Genomic DNA, 17,675 nt, shown 5'->3' with positions numbered 1-17,675 from the left:
CTTCTTTCTTTTTGTAACCCTACTAAACGACCTCCAAAAATTACATAAAAATACTCTAAAAATTCCTAAAAATCTCTAGAATATTTTAAAAGTATTTCCAAATATTTTTATGGATATTTGGAACTCGAAATAAGGAAAATTGGGTCGTTACAATTCTCCCTCCCTTATAAAAAGTTCGTCCTCGAACTTAGAATAATTCTAGATCTCTCTGTCTCATACTGTCCTTACACTCCTAAATAATTTTCTCGTGCTTCTGGTTCTAAATAACTTTCATTAATGGTACTCTTTGTTCCTTAGTCTCTTAACTTCTCGGTCCTCTATCATTCATATCGAATCATATCCATTAGTGGTCATTGGAAGGCCTGTTATAAAGTCTCTGGAGACCTTAGGTGTACTGGTCACACCAAATAGCATGACTACAACTTCGTAGTGTCCATATCGGATACTGGAAACTGTTCTAGACTCTTCATTCTCCTTTCACTTTCAACTAATGGTTCCTAGAACGCAGATCTATTTTAGAGAACACTATTGTCCTCTTTAGCTAATCAAATAGATTATCTATTCTGGGAAGAGGGTACTAGTCCTTAACTGCTACCTTGCTTAGTGCTCTAAAATCTATGCACATTAGCATAGATCTGTCTTTCTCCCTAATGAACAACTCTGGAGCTCCCTGGGGTGAATGACTAGGGCGGATGAAACCTTTGTCAAGTAGCTCCTGAAATTGTTCTAGTAACTCTTTTAGCTCTGCTAAAGAAATTCGATACGGAGCTTTTGAAATTGGGCTGGTGTTAGGAAATAACTCAATTTCAAACTCTACTTCTCTGTTGGGAGATAGTCCAGGTAGCTCTTCTAGAAATACCTTTGAGTATTCGCAGATTACCCGAACGTCTTCCTGCTTGGGTCTTTTCTTGTTATCAATGTCCTTCTAGTTCTAATTTCTTAATTGGGGCTTCTGACTCCCCACTGTCTTGTCCTCTATCTTAACATCTAGTTATGCCAAGAATAATACCAGATATCTTCTCTATCCTTTCTAAACATATATATGTATATATGAATATAAGAGAAACAAAACTAAAATTGTCTCTATTCTTTCTAAGCATATGTATCAAAACATAGAAAATTAAAACATGAATTTTCTTCTTTCCTAAACATATATAAGCAGATACTCTATACTGCAAATAATAAAGAAAGCATAAAAGAAAATTAAATACTTTCTTACTTGAAGACGGCAAGGATGGTGCTGATGTGTGATGCTGGAGAATGGGAACTGCTCTGATACCAACTATAACGACCACCCTTCTTACTACTACTACACTCTAAGGACGACCGTTACTTGACTACTAACTCTACTTAACCGGTATGATTAAAAATCACATAGAAACTCTACTGAAAAATTTCGGCAGAATCTCCCCTGTACCGGTGACCCCAAACTGGGATACATAACATGTATACTCAGCCACAGGTGGCTGGAACATATAATTTCACAACCACGCAGTATAATAGCACAATAAAAATATGAAACTACTCTAGCAATGGCAAACAACCATATCACTCCAACAATAGGAGGTATCAAACTACAAATGCGGAAATAAACTCAATTTCAATATAACATTAAAAGAGAACTAAAAGAAAAGTCTTGACAATTTTGCCAGCTAATTCTGGATCTCTCCATAGTCCACACATCACACACCGTCACAGCACCTCCTTGTCGCCTTCTTCCTTATACTTTAGCTTTTTCCTTTATCTGCAGTAGGAGGAAAATAGTATCTATAAGCTAAAAGCTTAGTGAGCGCTATCCTACTCACAAAAACTCGATATGCATGTATATAAATAAAAACATGCTAAAACTGAATGCTAACATGTAAAGCTACTCATGCTCATAAATAGCCAAGTAATCAACTAACTAGAAAACTAACATGTATAGCTACTCATGCTCATGAATAGCAAAGAAATCATATCATGCTAACTGAAATACTAAACATGTATAGCTAATCATGCTCATAAATAGCAAAGGAACTAACTGAAATACTAAACATGTACAACTAATCATGCTCATAAATAGCGAAGAAACTAACTAAAAAGCTAGCATGTAAAGCTAATCATAGAACTATCATGTGTATCAATAAGAAACTGAATTGATACCTAAGCTAAACTAATTAATGCTAAACTGAGTCTAACTTTTATTCACATAACTAATTTGTGAAGTTTTGAAAATTATTTACATAATAGATTAAAATAATAATCATGCTGCTGATGGGCCCGGCAACTGTACTTGCTGTGCGCGCATCCCTAACTAAACCCGGGATTGCAAGTTCCGAGTCTAGTAGGGTTTACTAGGTTATCTAAACCTAGGGACGACTGTGGGAGCCCAACCCAATGGATATCTAATCCAGTACAGTGCCACTGCTGAAAATAAAATACTGATTTCATAGCTAATTTTCTTACCTTGCTTTAACTAGGTTGTCTGAACCTAGAACTAGGTTATCTGAACCTAGAGGCGACTGTGGGAGCCCACCCATTGGACCGTAGTCCCATATAAGCTGAAGCAAGACTAAATAAGTTATTTTAAATGCTTCTACTGCATTTACTGAGCTATTAAAATGCCTACTGTAGCATTATATTGAGCTAAGCATTTTATCAAGCACTTGGTGTGCACTAGAACACACCCTACGTACTAAAAATCTGTATACCAAGCTTAACAAAAAATCTGCATATTAAGCTTATCAAAATCTGCATACTAAACTTATCTAAAATCTGCATGCTATAAAAATAGGACTGCTCATGTTATTCCAATAGCAAATAGGAAACTAGAACAACTTAAGCATGCTGTGATAATAAAACAAATTTAACTACTAGGCATGCAATAGAATCTAGAAAATAAAGGAATCGTTGCTGCATGGAATTAACAGAATATCATGCTTCATCAGGAAATACTGAGAATTCGTACTAAGGTAAAGCTAGAAAAGGAAAACTGCACTTCTATTAGCAATGGAAAAGAAATCTGCCAATGCTAAAAAAAACAAGGTTGATCATGCTTCTTAAAACTGTAATAAACACATCTAACCAGAAACTCAAAGTAGGACTATTTGTGCCCATTTCATAGCGAGAAAACTAATACTTATACTTTAAACAAAGGGCTGTCCTTGCCCCTTAAATAACTAAAAAAAAAGTCCAAACTTGTACTTTTATAGAGCAATAGGAAACGAAACTGCAGGTCCAATTGTACTGCCAAAGAATCTGGCCGAATGCTCCCAACATCAAGAAAAACAAAAGTTGTTCATCTTCATTTCAGAACACTCAACCAAAAGCTAACGGTAAGGAAGAAAACCAACTACATGCTCAAAACTAATCTAACCCATTCTAGGTTCACTGCCTAGCAACAAAATCTGAGACTTACCATGCTCTGTATAAACCAAACAAGTCTATTAAGATAACAAACAGACAGGATTTAAACTGGGATATGAAAATGCCAACTACAAGGCTTGAAAGAAAACCAATCCACATGCTTAAACCAAACCTATCATTATCCTTCTTTCTTTAGGGTTCACGGCAGCAAACCAACTGTTATAGTTACAACCTATCATTATGCTATTATGATAAAAGAAATTGATACATGAAGATGATGGTATGCTTGAATCTGCTGGAATTTAAAACTTAGGTAAAGCTTAATCGAAAGTCTGCACTTAATAGTGGTTCTTCCTGCTATGTGTCACGGCAACAAAGAAAACACAAAACCTAAAAATCCGAAAGCCATGAAAACACGAAAGCCATGAAAACAGATCAAAACTCGGAACTACTCCTACTGCAGGTGAGTAGCAACTCACCGGGATTTGCTTGGACTTACAACCGAAGGAGAGGAAGAAGATCTAGGGCTCGGAGGCTTGAAATACTCGGCTTCTTCTTGTGCTCGCGCCTCTTCTTGACGAGAGGAGCTCGGTGGTGTGATGACCTCTCGGAGAAGAGTGCTCGCCGGCCACCGCAATGCCCTAGCTTTGCTCGCTGCGGTTTCCCCCGTGGAGAGATGCGCCGTCGCGTGAGAAGAGGAGAAGAGAAGATTTTTTTTGTCACGGGGAAAAACCTAAGTTCTCTTCTTATAACTTTAATATTTTGTTAACTAACTATTGCTTAAATACAACTTGATTCGGGTTTTATTAACAAACCCGCGGCTGGTCTATTGGTGGGCTGCGTTCTGCTTAAAGCCCAACTCGAGGGATCGAATCCCAGCTGCAACCATTTTATTTCCTATTATTTTACTGTTCCTAACTATTACTTAAATATATATCGCTCCATATATGATTAACAAAACGAGCGTAGCTCATCTGGTTGGGCCGGTTTTGCTTGGGTCAGTCCGACCCGAGGTCGTGGGTTCGAATCTCACCTTCAACGTTTTTTATCAAAACTTCTTTCTTTTTGTAACCCTACTAAACGACCTCCAAAAATTACATAAAAATACTCTAAAAATTCCTAAAAATCTCTAGAATATTTTAAAAGTATTTCCAAATATTTTTATGGATATTTGGAACTTGAAATATGAAAAATTGGGTCGTTACAGAGTTAGTAGCTAAAGATTGAAGGCATGTTCCCCACCTTGTTAATTGTCTAGTTAGTCTCTATAATTTGTGGAACTCAGATCATGTAGATTTCTATGTCCTTTACTACTTTTAGGAATAATATGGGTAGGTGTGGAAGGGTTAACCAACGGTCGGGGTTTTCTGTGCTCCTTTTGGTAACTAGTTTCTTTCAAAAATCAAGTGTAGGTAGAATATAAAAATGCTGTTGGTTTTTATTTGTGTTTCAACTCAAGTAAAATAACATCCGACCATACATGCGTAGTGGGAAACGATACTTACATGTTGATTTCTAACCTAGATAAATTTACTGCTTTATGACAATGAGTAACTCAGGTAATAAGGTTGCATGCTACTATAAGGTCTTTAGTTTATTTCATGAACAGAATGATTAGCTATGGTAAATAAAAAGCATGCATTCTTTTGTTTAGGAAATTGTAACATGGACACTAAGATTTGCATGCTACAATATGCATATCAAGGTTGATGGGTGAATAGTAGTTTAGGTGTGAAGCATGCTTATAAACTCTATCATGTGGGTTACATGGGTTCGGACAAATCTTGTTTTAATGCTTTGTATGGTAAGGATTCCTCCTTTTATAGGATGTGATATGTATGCATGTATGAGGTTAGGGAAATATTTAGTGCAACTTGATAGTAGGCAATTTATGCTCATGTATAGGTTGGTATCTGCCTTGCTTTTATCAGGTTTGAACATTCTATACTTGTCTTGATGCATTAATTAGTTCATATATATTATAGAAAATATTCTTGAGTGGATTCAGCTTCTAGGTTTTTAATCTATTAATAATGCTATAGGGAAATATATGCCTGTGAGTTCATGCTTTAATGTGTTAATGGGGCACTATAGAAATATATGCTTAAGTGGGTTCAGCTTCAAGGTTCGATGTTTTATAAAAGTTGTATGCATGCTATTCATTGATTAGAATATATGTAATGTGGGTTAGGAGCTCAAGAACCCTCACTATTAAATTTAGAATTTATTATTATTATTTCATGTGTAAGTTGTCATGAATGCTCATGCTATGTTGATGCAGAAGTCTATGTTTAAGCTTATGATATGAATTTGCACGTTTATGATTAGGCTTATGATCATGTCATATCTAAGTTGCTATTCATGCTCGTGCTATGTTGATACATATATAAGTCTATACTTAAGCTTATGTTATGAATTTGCATGTCGATGCTTCACTACAAGAAAAAAGCCTAACAATAATGGTTTTTCACCGTTGTCGTAGCCTATTTTGAACTGTTGTTAAAGGCCGTGTTTTTAAAAGGGGTGCCCAAAGACAACAGTTTTTAACCGTTGTCTTTGAAGGCAAAGACAACATTTTTACAACAGTGAAAAACTGTTGTCTTTTCCTTCAAAGACAACAGTTTTTCACCGTTGTCTTTGAGCGTCTACCTTTAATAACAGGGTCTTCAACAACAGTTTTAAACTATCTACGACAACGGTGAAAAATCGTTGTCTTTTTTAGAAAAAAAATTAATACACAATTTTCCAATATTATAAATCATTCAAAATACTAAATTTCAAAATAAAATTTAATATACAATTTTCTAACATTCAAAAATAATATCTATAACATTCTGAAGAAATTTCATAAGCAACCAACAAAATTTCATAAGCAACCAACAAAATGATAACACTATTAAAACAAAGGTAGAATAATATAACACAAGATTTTCTACTTAGATGTCGGTGAAGAGGAGGGATTGCAGCTCCTAGTGCTCCTTAATTTGTTAAAGTCTCTTCATTTTTTTAGCTTGTCGGCATTCTTCCCAATACTCTTGAGGACACCTAAAAAGAGCAGAATGAAATTATGCAATCCTGTGCACAAGAACTATGTAATTCTAAGTGGTGGATCATGTCTGTCACAAGTTCGCCACTAATTTTTTTGACCATTATGCACAGATTGTAGACAAGCATGAAAATAAGCATAACCATAAATATAAGCGAATAAAGGATACCTTTCAATCTTCTAAATCTTCTTTTCTGGTTGGCCCGTCTCCTTTTCCTCTCTTCTTTTGTTAACTCTGCCTCTTCTTTGATGTTTCCTTTTCCATGAAAAATCTCCTCAGGGGCAAGCATAGCCGCATCTGAGACGGCCAATGGAGCAACCTACAAAACCATTGTATTTCAGTGACTCGAAACTGTTTTTACCATAAACTAAAAGACAACTCCAAAAGATATTTTTACTTCTTCCATTACTAGAGCAGGTACATTGACTTGTATAGACATGTCCTCAATAACCTACATCATAACTTATGGTCAATCAAGAAATAAATACTAAAAGAATTAAACACTTGATAAGCTTTATTACTAACCGGCTTTGGAGCAAAATGGAAGTGAGACAGCGCATCCAACTTTAAGGAAATCTTTTTGAATAGCATTGTTGCCTGCAGGCATAAAAGAAAAAGTGTATGAGAAAAGCTGAGAAGCTACACAAGTAGCCAGATGTTATCGCAGATCAATACCATAGATCTAGTGGATCTGTATTATTAACAAATTCATATTGCAGATATCCCAATGTCAGTTTTTTTTGGCTATAAAGTAAAGTCATTATATGCATCAGTAAGAAAGACATCTATCGATAATATAATCTTCCATCAGGACTTCTGAAAAAGTTTCCCAGGCAAACAAACAGAAAGGAGGGAAAACCCAAAGAGCTTGAGAGGTTTCAATATAATTTCTCAATAGTGAGAATACAACAGTTGTAAGGAGCTTAAAGAAAATGTGTCGATGAAGACTTATAAACTGACACCTAAGACATACAAATTCTCATTCTCATCAGCCATCAATCACTAAACTATGATTACTATCCTACCAGCAACTGAAATTAGAAATTAAAAAAAAATGCAGATAATTTTGGTAAAAATAGCTACTAATTGCCAGGGTTCAGTTTGAGTTTTTATGACAAAATTTACCACATAGGAATAGTAAATAAGTGGACAAGTAAAATACCTCAATCTTAAGTTTATCAGAAGCAGAAAGAAGAGCTGGAGCTAGACCCATCTTCTGCGCATATTCTTCCTAAATTACAAAAAAAAAAAAAGAGAGAGAGAGAGAGAAGGGAGCATAGTCTATGTATCACACATTAGCTGATTAATAAAAATGATTTGCATGAATGAAGCAGCGAACCTCATATATCTCGGCAAGACCCTTCTTACTCTTATTTCCATCCTGTTAAAAAGTCTATTATGACATTGTTCCCACTTAGAAGTGTTCAATTTATATATCTTAATGTTTCCAAATTTAGACAGAACAAGAAAATTACCATCTCTTTGGTCTCCTTAGGGGGTTTAGATGGCAAGATAGGTGCTCTTTCAACGTCATCAAAATGACCCTGGAAGCAATCATAAACTTGAATTAGATTGTCTAATGATGGCACAAAAATAGTATCCACAATCCTGGAACTGACACTGATTGACTAGACTTAAACTGAATCTTTTATTATTAATTTAAAAATAAAGATGAACGCTAAGACTAGGTATGCACAATGACCGGTCAGCCAGATTGGATAGTTCATCTGCTAAGAAAATTACCATCAACAGAGGATAAATACTTTTGTAAACGAAAGTCCAAGAATAAAAGGTTGTAAAGATAATTACTTAACACTTCTGTTAGATAAAAAATAGAAATTAATTCCATAAGTTTGCCTAAACATAATGCTAGAGCACCGAGAAATGCACTTCCTAAATGTTGTTAAATTGTAAAATGAGTGATTTCAGCAAATAAACCTACTCCCGACAAACTATATGTATTATCACGCATTTTCAGTAAAAATCTTACAACAACTAGCACATTTAATTGCTCTGCTTGCACTATTGTACAGTCACAAAGAACATTCTTCATCAGGCTGAAATCTAACTTTAGAATATCTTAATCATTTTAGTAAGGACTGAAGAGTGAAGAGCATTAGTTGATCATTAAAGACAAGTGATAACAATTTCATTCTGCTCTTTTTTATGAATGACTATGCACATTGGTGGAAAACAAGTATCTAATTCTGCTCTTTTTTTTAGCCAATTATGCAATCCTGTGAACTGTAGGCATATAAAATTTTGGTTTTTCTTGTTGGCAGGAAGATGTGAAGTTGATGCATGACATGGGCCTGGATGCCTACAGATTCTCTATCTCCTGGAGCAGAGTCATTCCTAGTCGGCATTCACCTTGCAATAATTTATTTTCCTGACCAAATAGTTTAAGCATTACATGATTCTAATTTCTTTTTTGAAAAAATAATGAAATATACCTACAATTTATCGACTTTGCTTGAAGGAAGATGATATGCTATCTAACTCCTCGAGCACAACTCTATCCACGACTGACTCACTTTTGGATGCCCCTTGAATCGGGCATGATTCAGGCACGGAGATTGGACGGAATATCAAAACCGTCTGCATGAATATGCTATAGGTCTAAATGTCTGCGAACGGCACATCAAATATGAAAAAGATATCTGATACAGTGCATCCAATAATTATCACCAAAGACAAGAAATACGAGCCCTCTCTCTACGGCCTGGACGTTCAAGTTTCTTAAATGGTCTTTAAATGGACTAAGTATCAAATATGTAGAGAATACAATACTGAAAATATGGCATTAAAAAGATCAGTTGGCGGATGGAAAAGCAGATGGCATTCAGTACCTTCGGAACCCACGGTCCATGAACCTACTTGATGGGCACTCGTAGGCCATATGCCCCCTTCCGCCACAGTTATGGCAGATCATCAGAGCACCCATGCAGTCCCGACTCATATGCCCAACCTGATTGCAGTTCCGACAGATGACATCTTGGTACCCACCACGAAACCCACCACCAAAGCCACCGGCGCCAAAGCCACCTCCAAAGGTACCAAGCGTTCCTGACTTTGGGCATTGTCGAGCTACATGCCCTGCGACATTGCAGAGATTGCAGACAGGCTCGTTTGTGCAATCACGAGTGAGGTTCCCTGTCTTCCTGCAATTGTTGCATGCTTTCTCGTTCGTACAGTCTGCGGCGAGATGCCCCTGTTTGTAGCAGTTGTTACAGAGTCTCAGGTCACCAGGAGGCATCTGTGACCAGGATGCTTCGCCGCTGCTGGTGAGGAGGGAGGCGGCGAAGAGGGTGGTGAGGAGGGAGGTGACGAAGAGGGCGGTGAGGAGGAGTCGGTGAAGAGTAGGGTTTTGGGAAAGAGACAGAAAAAAACAAGGCGTAAACAACACTTAATAGACAGAAAAATGACGAAGGAGAAAAAGTGGCGAAAGAAAAAACAATCATATTCAACAACACTTAATAGACAACGATTTTTAAAAACCGTTGTCGTAATCCCAAAAAAGCGCACATAGTCAACAGTTTTAAAAAACTGTTGTCATACCCTTTAAAAACCGTTGTCGTATCCTCAAAAAAACATAAATAGACAACGATTTTTAAAACCCGTTGTCATAGGCCAAAAAAATTACTAAAAGACAACAGTGTTTGTTAAAATCGTTGTTAAAAGGCAAAAAGACAACGGTTTGGTATAAAACCGTTGTCGTTTGAGTGTTGTTGAATGACGTTTTTCTTGTAGTGCTTAAGTTTACGTTCATGTTCTTCGTATGTCTGATTATGATATCCCAAGTTGATAGAGGTAAATTACGGAATTCTAGGTTTAGGTATATGTCTATGTTTCTTCCTGCATCTTATCATGATAACATTTATAGGTTATATGTTAAGTTTACGGATCCTTAGGATTTAACATGCTATGAAGATAATTATGGTTGATAACCTTGTAGGTATATATTAGTTTTGGATCTTTAGGGTTTGACATGCTAGGAAAATAATCATGCTTTGACAATCTTATACTACATGGTAGCTACAAATGTGAGGATTTAATAGGTTAGGCCCCAAAGAGAGTCCCATATCGGGTGGGTTGACTATAATAAAGTGATAATGATAATGATAAAGATTTACTGAGGATACTGTGAGGGAAAAGGCCCCAGAAGGAGCTCATTTATGAGAAAAGACCCTAGAGGGAGCCTGTTTACGGGAAAAGGCCTCAAACGGATCCCAATATCGAGTAAGTTGACTATAACCAAGTGATAATGATAATAATAAAGATTTAATGAGGATACCATGAGGGAAAATGCCTAGAGGGAGCCCGTTTACAGGAAAAGACCCTAGAGGGAGCCCAATATTGAGTAAGTTAACTATGATAAAATGATAATGATTTGATGAGAACACTATGAGGGAAAAGGCCCCAGAGGGAGCTTAATATCCGTTTCCACGTTAGGTCATGACCCAGTGACGAGAGTTGATGGCGCCCCACCACCAAGTACCATGGTTTTACAACTGAGATTGATTAATCAACCATATAATGATAGCTAGTCACTGTCAACGATCCAACCTTGCCATAAAAAGATTTTATGATATATGATCCTTTTTAGAAATATGGTTGTGATGACCATATAAATACGTAACTTGGTATTCATGAATTGGACGGGGGTTATGATCGGTTTCCTTAGCCTGGGAGCTCACTAACCCTATGTAGTTATGTTTATTTTCATGCTTACCTTATTTACACACTAATTCTCATGATCAAGTCTATTCCTATGTGTATATTTATGTCATGCAAGTATGCTTATACCTATGTTTATATACATGCTCATGATTATGTATATTTTATGCTTAGTTTATTTACACACCTATGCTCATGTTTATTCTCATATGCCTATGTCAACGCCTATGCTCATGTCCATAATATGTCAATAGATAAGTCCTAAGTTACCTAGCCTGGGTATCCCTTAGTACACTAGACTATAGGTGCTAACTAATGCATAACACGGTTCTGAATGTGTTGAGTCTCTCGACTCATAGATTATAACCTTTTTTTCAGGAAATGAGACGAATGAGGCAGGAGGCAATGACCAGTGAGTTAGCTTGAGACAATGGCAGTACAACCAAAAGACCTTCCAGTTAGTTTCCACATAGCTAAATATTTTCTTTCATAGAATAATGTTACTGGTAGTTATTGTAATACAGTTAAATTGAATATGTATGGTGGTAATATAATTATGATTTGTGGCGTCCTCATATTTTAGATACTAAAAAAAACTAGGGACGTCACAAGAATGTCAAACATTCCTTAGCAAAATACCCTTCAATAATAAATCCTTTTGGCCTACTTCTATTTTGAACATAAGACTTCAATGTCCCTAAGTACCTTATGTCAAAAACACAATAATTTGTATTTTTATCAAATAAAATAACATCAATAAGATTTATATATTACCTTTCAATTAGATACATCCAACAATAGTGAATTGGCCCGCTAAGTTATACTTTAGTAGCCAAATGAATAGTTAGATGAACCATTATATCAAAAAATGAGGGAGGAAAAATTTTTCTCAATTCACATAGGATCATTGCAATATCTCTCCTCAGATGGACCATATTAGTAAGAGAAATTACTTTACAATAGAACTCTAAAAATTACTTGCTTAATTTAATCAAAGGAATTTAAACCTATTCAGATAAAGTTCTTCATAGTGCTACTGGCAACAATTGCTACATCAAAATGTGATTGAAATGACTTTTTAGATCAATTAATTTTATCAGTTTCATTTGAACACATCATGATATGTTGGATGCATAGCCATATTGGTTTATGTTTAATAGATAAGATAAGTTGTAACTACATAAAAACTTGGATTTAGGGATGAAATTTAGGGACAAAGAATTTTCATCCCAAATCTACAACAAATTTAGCGACAAAATAAGAAATTGTCGCTAATTAGCAATGAATTTAGTAATAAAATAGTTTCATTGCCAATTGGCAACAAATTATATTTCATCATAAAATTTATTGCCAATTAGCGATGAAATTCAATATTCGTTGCAAATTTTGTGATGAAATTCCATATTTGTTACAAATTTTGCAACAAAATCAATATTTGTTGAAAACTCTATGATGAATTAAGAATTCATCGCAGAATAGGTAAAAATTAAAAATAAAAAAATAAAAGTATCCAAAATTGGTTGATAGACCTAACGAGCTTAGAATCACATAAAACTAGTTCCTATGTGTTCATCTAATTCTCCTAATTATATTCATTACTTTAAATATCAATTTGAATAAATATATTCTGATCAGTAAATTTTTAACATGAATTAGATTTTTCAGACATATTTATGTTCAAAGAAAGCACTGATCTGAATATATTAGATCAAATTGATATTTGAAGGCATAGATATAATTATTTGACTCTGCTCATTGCATTATTTATAGTTGAGTATGTTCCTTATGTTGTAGATGCATGTTGCATACCATGATCATTTATATATATATATATATATATATATATATATATATATATATATATATATATATATATATATATATATATTGCTCAGGTGTTATCAGCAGATCTATTGATGATCCCTAGTGATTTACTGATCATTATACCAGGTGTATTAGACCAATACTGGTATGTGTATTTATTATGTCATATATGATCATATTCTTATTTCACTATTAAAACTGTATACCTTTGATATCCATGTTCATATCTATACTATTTAACCATGCACTATCAATGTCTATTGCCCACTGAGTCACCCGAACTCACCACCCCTATGTATGTTTTACTTTCCTCAGGTAACAGCTAGATATTTGAGGAGTTGCTTGGAGGATCATGGTTGATAGTCCCACATCACATCTGAGATTAATTTTCCCTGCTATTTCACACTATACTATTTATACTTTCTATTCATGCTTGGTTTTGTAATAATTTACCTTATTCTTGGGTTTTGAGCCTTATGGCCACTTTTATTCATTTTGGGGTTTTCTTGTTGTGTAAGTCATGTCGACATGCAGTCTGTTGATTCAGCTTATTCCTTGTGTGGTTTGTGTTTGTACCATCCATTTAGGTTCAGTAATAGTTTTATCTTCCACTACGTTTAACTCTAGTCATGTGGGTTGTAGCTTATTGTGTTGTTTCTAATAGCGTGGGTTGTAGATATTATACTTGTAAAGCCATATAGTAATGTATCCAAGTTTTATATATTGTCATAAGGGGAGAGATTATTGGTGTAAGGAGCACCAGACAATTAAACATGTGTTTTGATAATGGCAAAGGTTTTAAATTTAAGCTATCTTGTTGTCTAGCAAGTGTGACTGAGCTTGCAGGAAAGTCCTATGTGTTCTTAGGAAAAAGTTCTAGTGGATTCTAGGCAAGTAGAAAACCTTAGGGGGAGGTAACCCTAGGTTATGGAAAGTCCTAACTACGGCTAGGCAACGAAGTCCTGGTCTGAGGTACTGGGCGAAGTCTTGGCGGGTCGAGCACTTGGGTGAAATCTTAGAGTCGAGGACTCTAGGTGAAAATCATAGGGGTCGTGGACACCAGGTGGAAGACTAGACGGGTCATGGATCGGATATTCAGCATGAAGTCTTAATGTCTCAGATGCAGAACAAAAGTCCAAACGGTCTGAAGGACCAGTCTGCAAAAGGTAATATCTCCTTAGAGAAGTAGGTGAGAACGCGTTCCCCGTTGAGGGAATAGTAAGTGTCGGTTCAACGTAGGATTTTTTTTAAAATCTAAAAGTAAGGATCGGATAGTCCAGAGGCTGTCAAATAATTTATTATTCATATTTTATTGTGATAACTTTGTTTTACAGAGTATACTTTGTATTTGGACCAATATGTCTTGCAAGAAGTGAGATGTATAAAGAAAAGCCTGAATGAACAGTGTCTGAGGCACCTCCAGGGCTGTTGGAGATGCCTCGGCTACTTTGGCCAAAGCCTCACGCAAAGAGGAGCCAAGGTGCCTTCCAGGCACCTGAAGGTGCCTTGGAGCAGGGATAGAAGGTGATTTCCATACGCTTGAAGGCGCCTTCGAAGAGATAAAATTTGTAGAAAGCGGATGTTATCAATGACTGAAGTTGTGGGGATAAGATCTGAGCTGGAGGCGCGTTCAAGAAGGTTAAAGGTGCCTTCAATAGCTTATAAGTGTCCTCTTTGAGAAGTGCATCAAGAACAACTCATTCTCACAATCCTTCACTTGTGCACTGCTTCAAGGACAATCCTACGACTCTATGATGTGACTCCAATGATAGAAAGCGTAACTTTCTGGATCCTTAAGTTGTTGGTATATTTTACTTAATGTAAAGTTGTAATTCAATATACTTATAATATTCAAACTGATAGTGGATTACCCAACGAAAGTGATCAGCAATCGCGGGCCTTGGAGTAGGAGTCGTCAAAGGCTCCGAACCAAGTAAACCAAAAGTATCAACATTTGTTTGCTTTTTTCCTTTCTTTCATTTCTGCTGCCTTATTCTCTGTTTTCTGAAAAGTGTAAAAAAAGTCGCAAGTGCTTTTCCCCCCCCCCCCCCCCCCTAGCGTATTTCGATCTCATAATTGGTATCAAAGCAAGACCGCTGTAAATTGGTGAAACCACCAATTGAGCGGGGGTTCCTTTTTGAAAAAAAAAATTGTATATCATTTTTGTTTAAAAAATATACGCCTTTTGTTTTTTCTCACTAAATTTTTTTAAAAAATTTACTTTTATTTTTTCACCATTAGTCAGAGTTGGTAAAATATCGCATTTAATACAATTTATCATAATATTTTTTATTATTTTATTTTTTTCTCAAAATTAGTGAAATATTTTTATTTTATTTTTTCCAACACTACTAATTCAAGACCAAATCTTGGGGCATTTGTCATTTTGTTATTGTGTGCAAGAATTTTTCTAAATGGCCCACCAAGAAGGCTACAACACCATTCATCCACCTCTCTTCTCCGGTGAGGATTTCGGCTATTAGAAGAGCCAAATAGAGTACCACCTCAAAATGCAGGTGGAAATGTAGATAATTATCTAGATGAGATTCACATATCTCATAGAAGGTGGAGTACTCATCCCTTGCGACAAGTGGGACGCACAAACAAAGAGGAAGATTGAGGTGGATGCAAAAGTGACATGTACCCTCCAATGCGGCATAACCAAAGAAGAGTTAAACTAAGTTGGCCCCTTCAACAGCGCTAAGGAGTTATGGGAGAAATTGATCGAACTACATGAGGCAACCTCTGATGCAAAAGTAAGTAAACGTGACTTAATATTAAATAAGTTATATAATATTAAAATGCAGGAAGGTTAGTCGGTGAGCCAATTACACACTCGCATCCAAGATCTTTTGTATGACCTCCACGCGATCGGACAAAAAGTGGACAATTGTGACATCATAAGGTACGCGCTTAATGCTTTTCTGAGGAATACCTTATGGGCATCGATGGTAGATGCTTACAAAGTATCAAGGATCTTTCAATTATTAAATTAGATGAATTATTTTCTTATTTTAAGTTACATGAATAGACTAATGCATGCCCAGATGAGAAAGATATTGCTTTGGTTGCAAGTACAAGCAAGACTAAGAAATCAAAGCTCAAATTTTGACCCAAACGTGAATTTGAATTAGAAGACAACAAGGAGATCACCCCCAAACTAGTCAGCCAAATTCAAAAATTACTAAAGAAGCAAGGACAAGGAAGGCGTTGAAAGCAATGTGGTCCGAATCCTTGGAAGACTCCGATGAAGAACACGAACAAGCGAACTTCCTTACTCTACTGGTACAAGGTTATGTTGCTGAAACTGAGAAAGAGTCTGAAACTGGAGCTGAATCAGAAAGTGAATATGAAGGAAGCCACGGATCTGTATCCATTTTCGAAGGGCCAAATAATACTGTAAGTTCTCTGGTTGTTGGTGCTCAAGTAGATGATCTATAGAATTTAGTTTCATATTTATTTAGGAAGTTGACTAAATCCAATATCTAGATCAAGTCACTCCAAAAGAAGGTAACATCCCTTAAGGAACTGACTAACCCAAGCTCCTTGACCTAATCTATTCAAGCTGGAACTTCAACTCAAGTCCAACAACTTGAAGATGAAAATTCCAACTTGAAAATTCAAGTCAAGGAACCTAGGGACTCATTGGAACGATTCACTTTGAGTTCCAAGAATCTTGATTTGATCCTTGGAAAACAAAGAGTCAAATATAATCGATCCAGACTCAGATATAAGGCAAAACATAAATTTAAATCTTACTTATCCATTGTAAATTGATTAAATAGAAAACTAGTACAAGTATGTGTCCCCAAGACTAACTTGGTTAATCAAGTTGGGCTTGATCAATATTGGATCCCCAAGGATAAAATCCATTACCTTGATAAACCTTATCAAGGATATAATCCAAGTGTAAAATACCGAAAAAGGGCAGAAAATAATAAGGAGAATTTTTTGAAATTTTTGGAAATTTTTCGGGAATTTTTCGGATCTCGTATGGACGAGTTAACAGGGGTAAAAACGGGGTCCGGAAAAGCCTGTTTAGGCTACCCCATTTAAGCGAGGAAATGTTTATATTTATATTTCCTTTTTATTTTATTTTCTTTATTTTTTCTTCATTTCTTTTCTTCCCCTGCCGAAGCTCTCACCCGACGCCACTTCTCGCACGCCCGAGCTCGCGTCCCCGCTTCCTCGCCCGATCCCTTGCCCTAACCGCTTCCCCAACCGGCACCGCACGACTATTTCGTATCCCTTCTCACCTGATCTTGCCGATTCTCCTCTTGTGTGCCGACGCCACCTCTCTTCTTCCTCCCTGTCCAAGCACCGGCGACGCGCGAGCACCGCCAGCCGAGCCCTTCCTTCGATCATCGAGCAGAGCCCTTCTCTCTGCTCTAGCGTCGTCCTCCTTCCTTCTCGTCTCTGCCCGGCGATGCCACCCGAGCCCTCACGGCGAATTTGCCCTAGCTTGAAGCCGACGACCACGGTTCAATTGTAACGACCCAATTTTCCATATTTTAAGTTCTGAATATCATTAAAAATATTTGAAAATACTTTTAAAATATTCTAAAGATTTTAAGGGATTTTTAGAGAATTTTTATGCAATTTTTGGAGTCCGTTTGGTATTTTTACCGAGTGGAGAAAGTTTAAAATAAAAAGAAAAACACAAAGTGCAAGAGCTAGGATTCGAACCCAGTCTCTCGGCCCAAGCAGTATTCGACCCAACCAACCGAGCTGAGCTCGTGTTATTAACTAAGTGTGTGAACAAATATATTTAAGTTATAGGTG

The 17,675-nt window shown here is 36.3% G+C and overlaps 2 protein-coding genes across 2 annotated transcripts; both read right to left on the bottom strand.

Annotated features, from left to right (window-relative positions):
• Positions 1–6,585: 6,585 nt before the first annotated feature.
• Positions 6,586–8,758, bottom strand: LOC121994809 (U3 small nucleolar ribonucleoprotein protein MPP10-like; the record flags this gene model as incomplete). Its single annotated transcript, XM_042548725.1, has 7 exons — positions 8,717–8,758; positions 7,868–7,936; positions 7,732–7,773; positions 7,555–7,623; positions 6,918–6,989; positions 6,790–6,843; positions 6,586–6,711 (listed from the first exon to the last, which is right to left on the bottom strand). Coding segments are annotated over exons 1-7 (474 nt in total), but the record flags the coding sequence as incomplete, so codon positions are not given.
• Positions 8,759–9,126: 368 nt separating this feature from the next.
• LOC121993955 (cellular nucleic acid-binding protein homolog) lies at positions 9,127–9,648 on the bottom strand. The gene has a single exon (XM_042548181.1). The coding sequence runs from the start codon at positions 9,646–9,648 to the stop codon at positions 9,235–9,237; it is 414 nt and encodes a 137-aa protein (XP_042404115.1). The 3' UTR covers positions 9,127–9,234.
• Between the last annotated feature and the right edge of the window lie 8,027 nt (positions 9,649–17,675).

Source organism: Zingiber officinale, chromosome 6A (assembly GCF_018446385.1).
Source record: "Zingiber officinale cultivar Zhangliang chromosome 6A, Zo_v1.1, whole genome shotgun sequence".
In the NCBI taxonomy this organism is placed as follows: domain Eukaryota; kingdom Viridiplantae; phylum Streptophyta; class Magnoliopsida; order Zingiberales; family Zingiberaceae; genus Zingiber; species Zingiber officinale.
The sequence above is the reverse complement of the archived record's forward strand: the minus strand, read 5'-3'. Positions and strand labels throughout refer to the sequence as shown.

Excerpts from the sequence above, each read along its gene's own strand:
- LOC121993955 (XM_042548181.1), bottom strand. The coding sequence starts at position 9,648 with ATGCCTCCTGGTGACCTGAGACTCTGTAACAACTGCTACAAACAGGGG.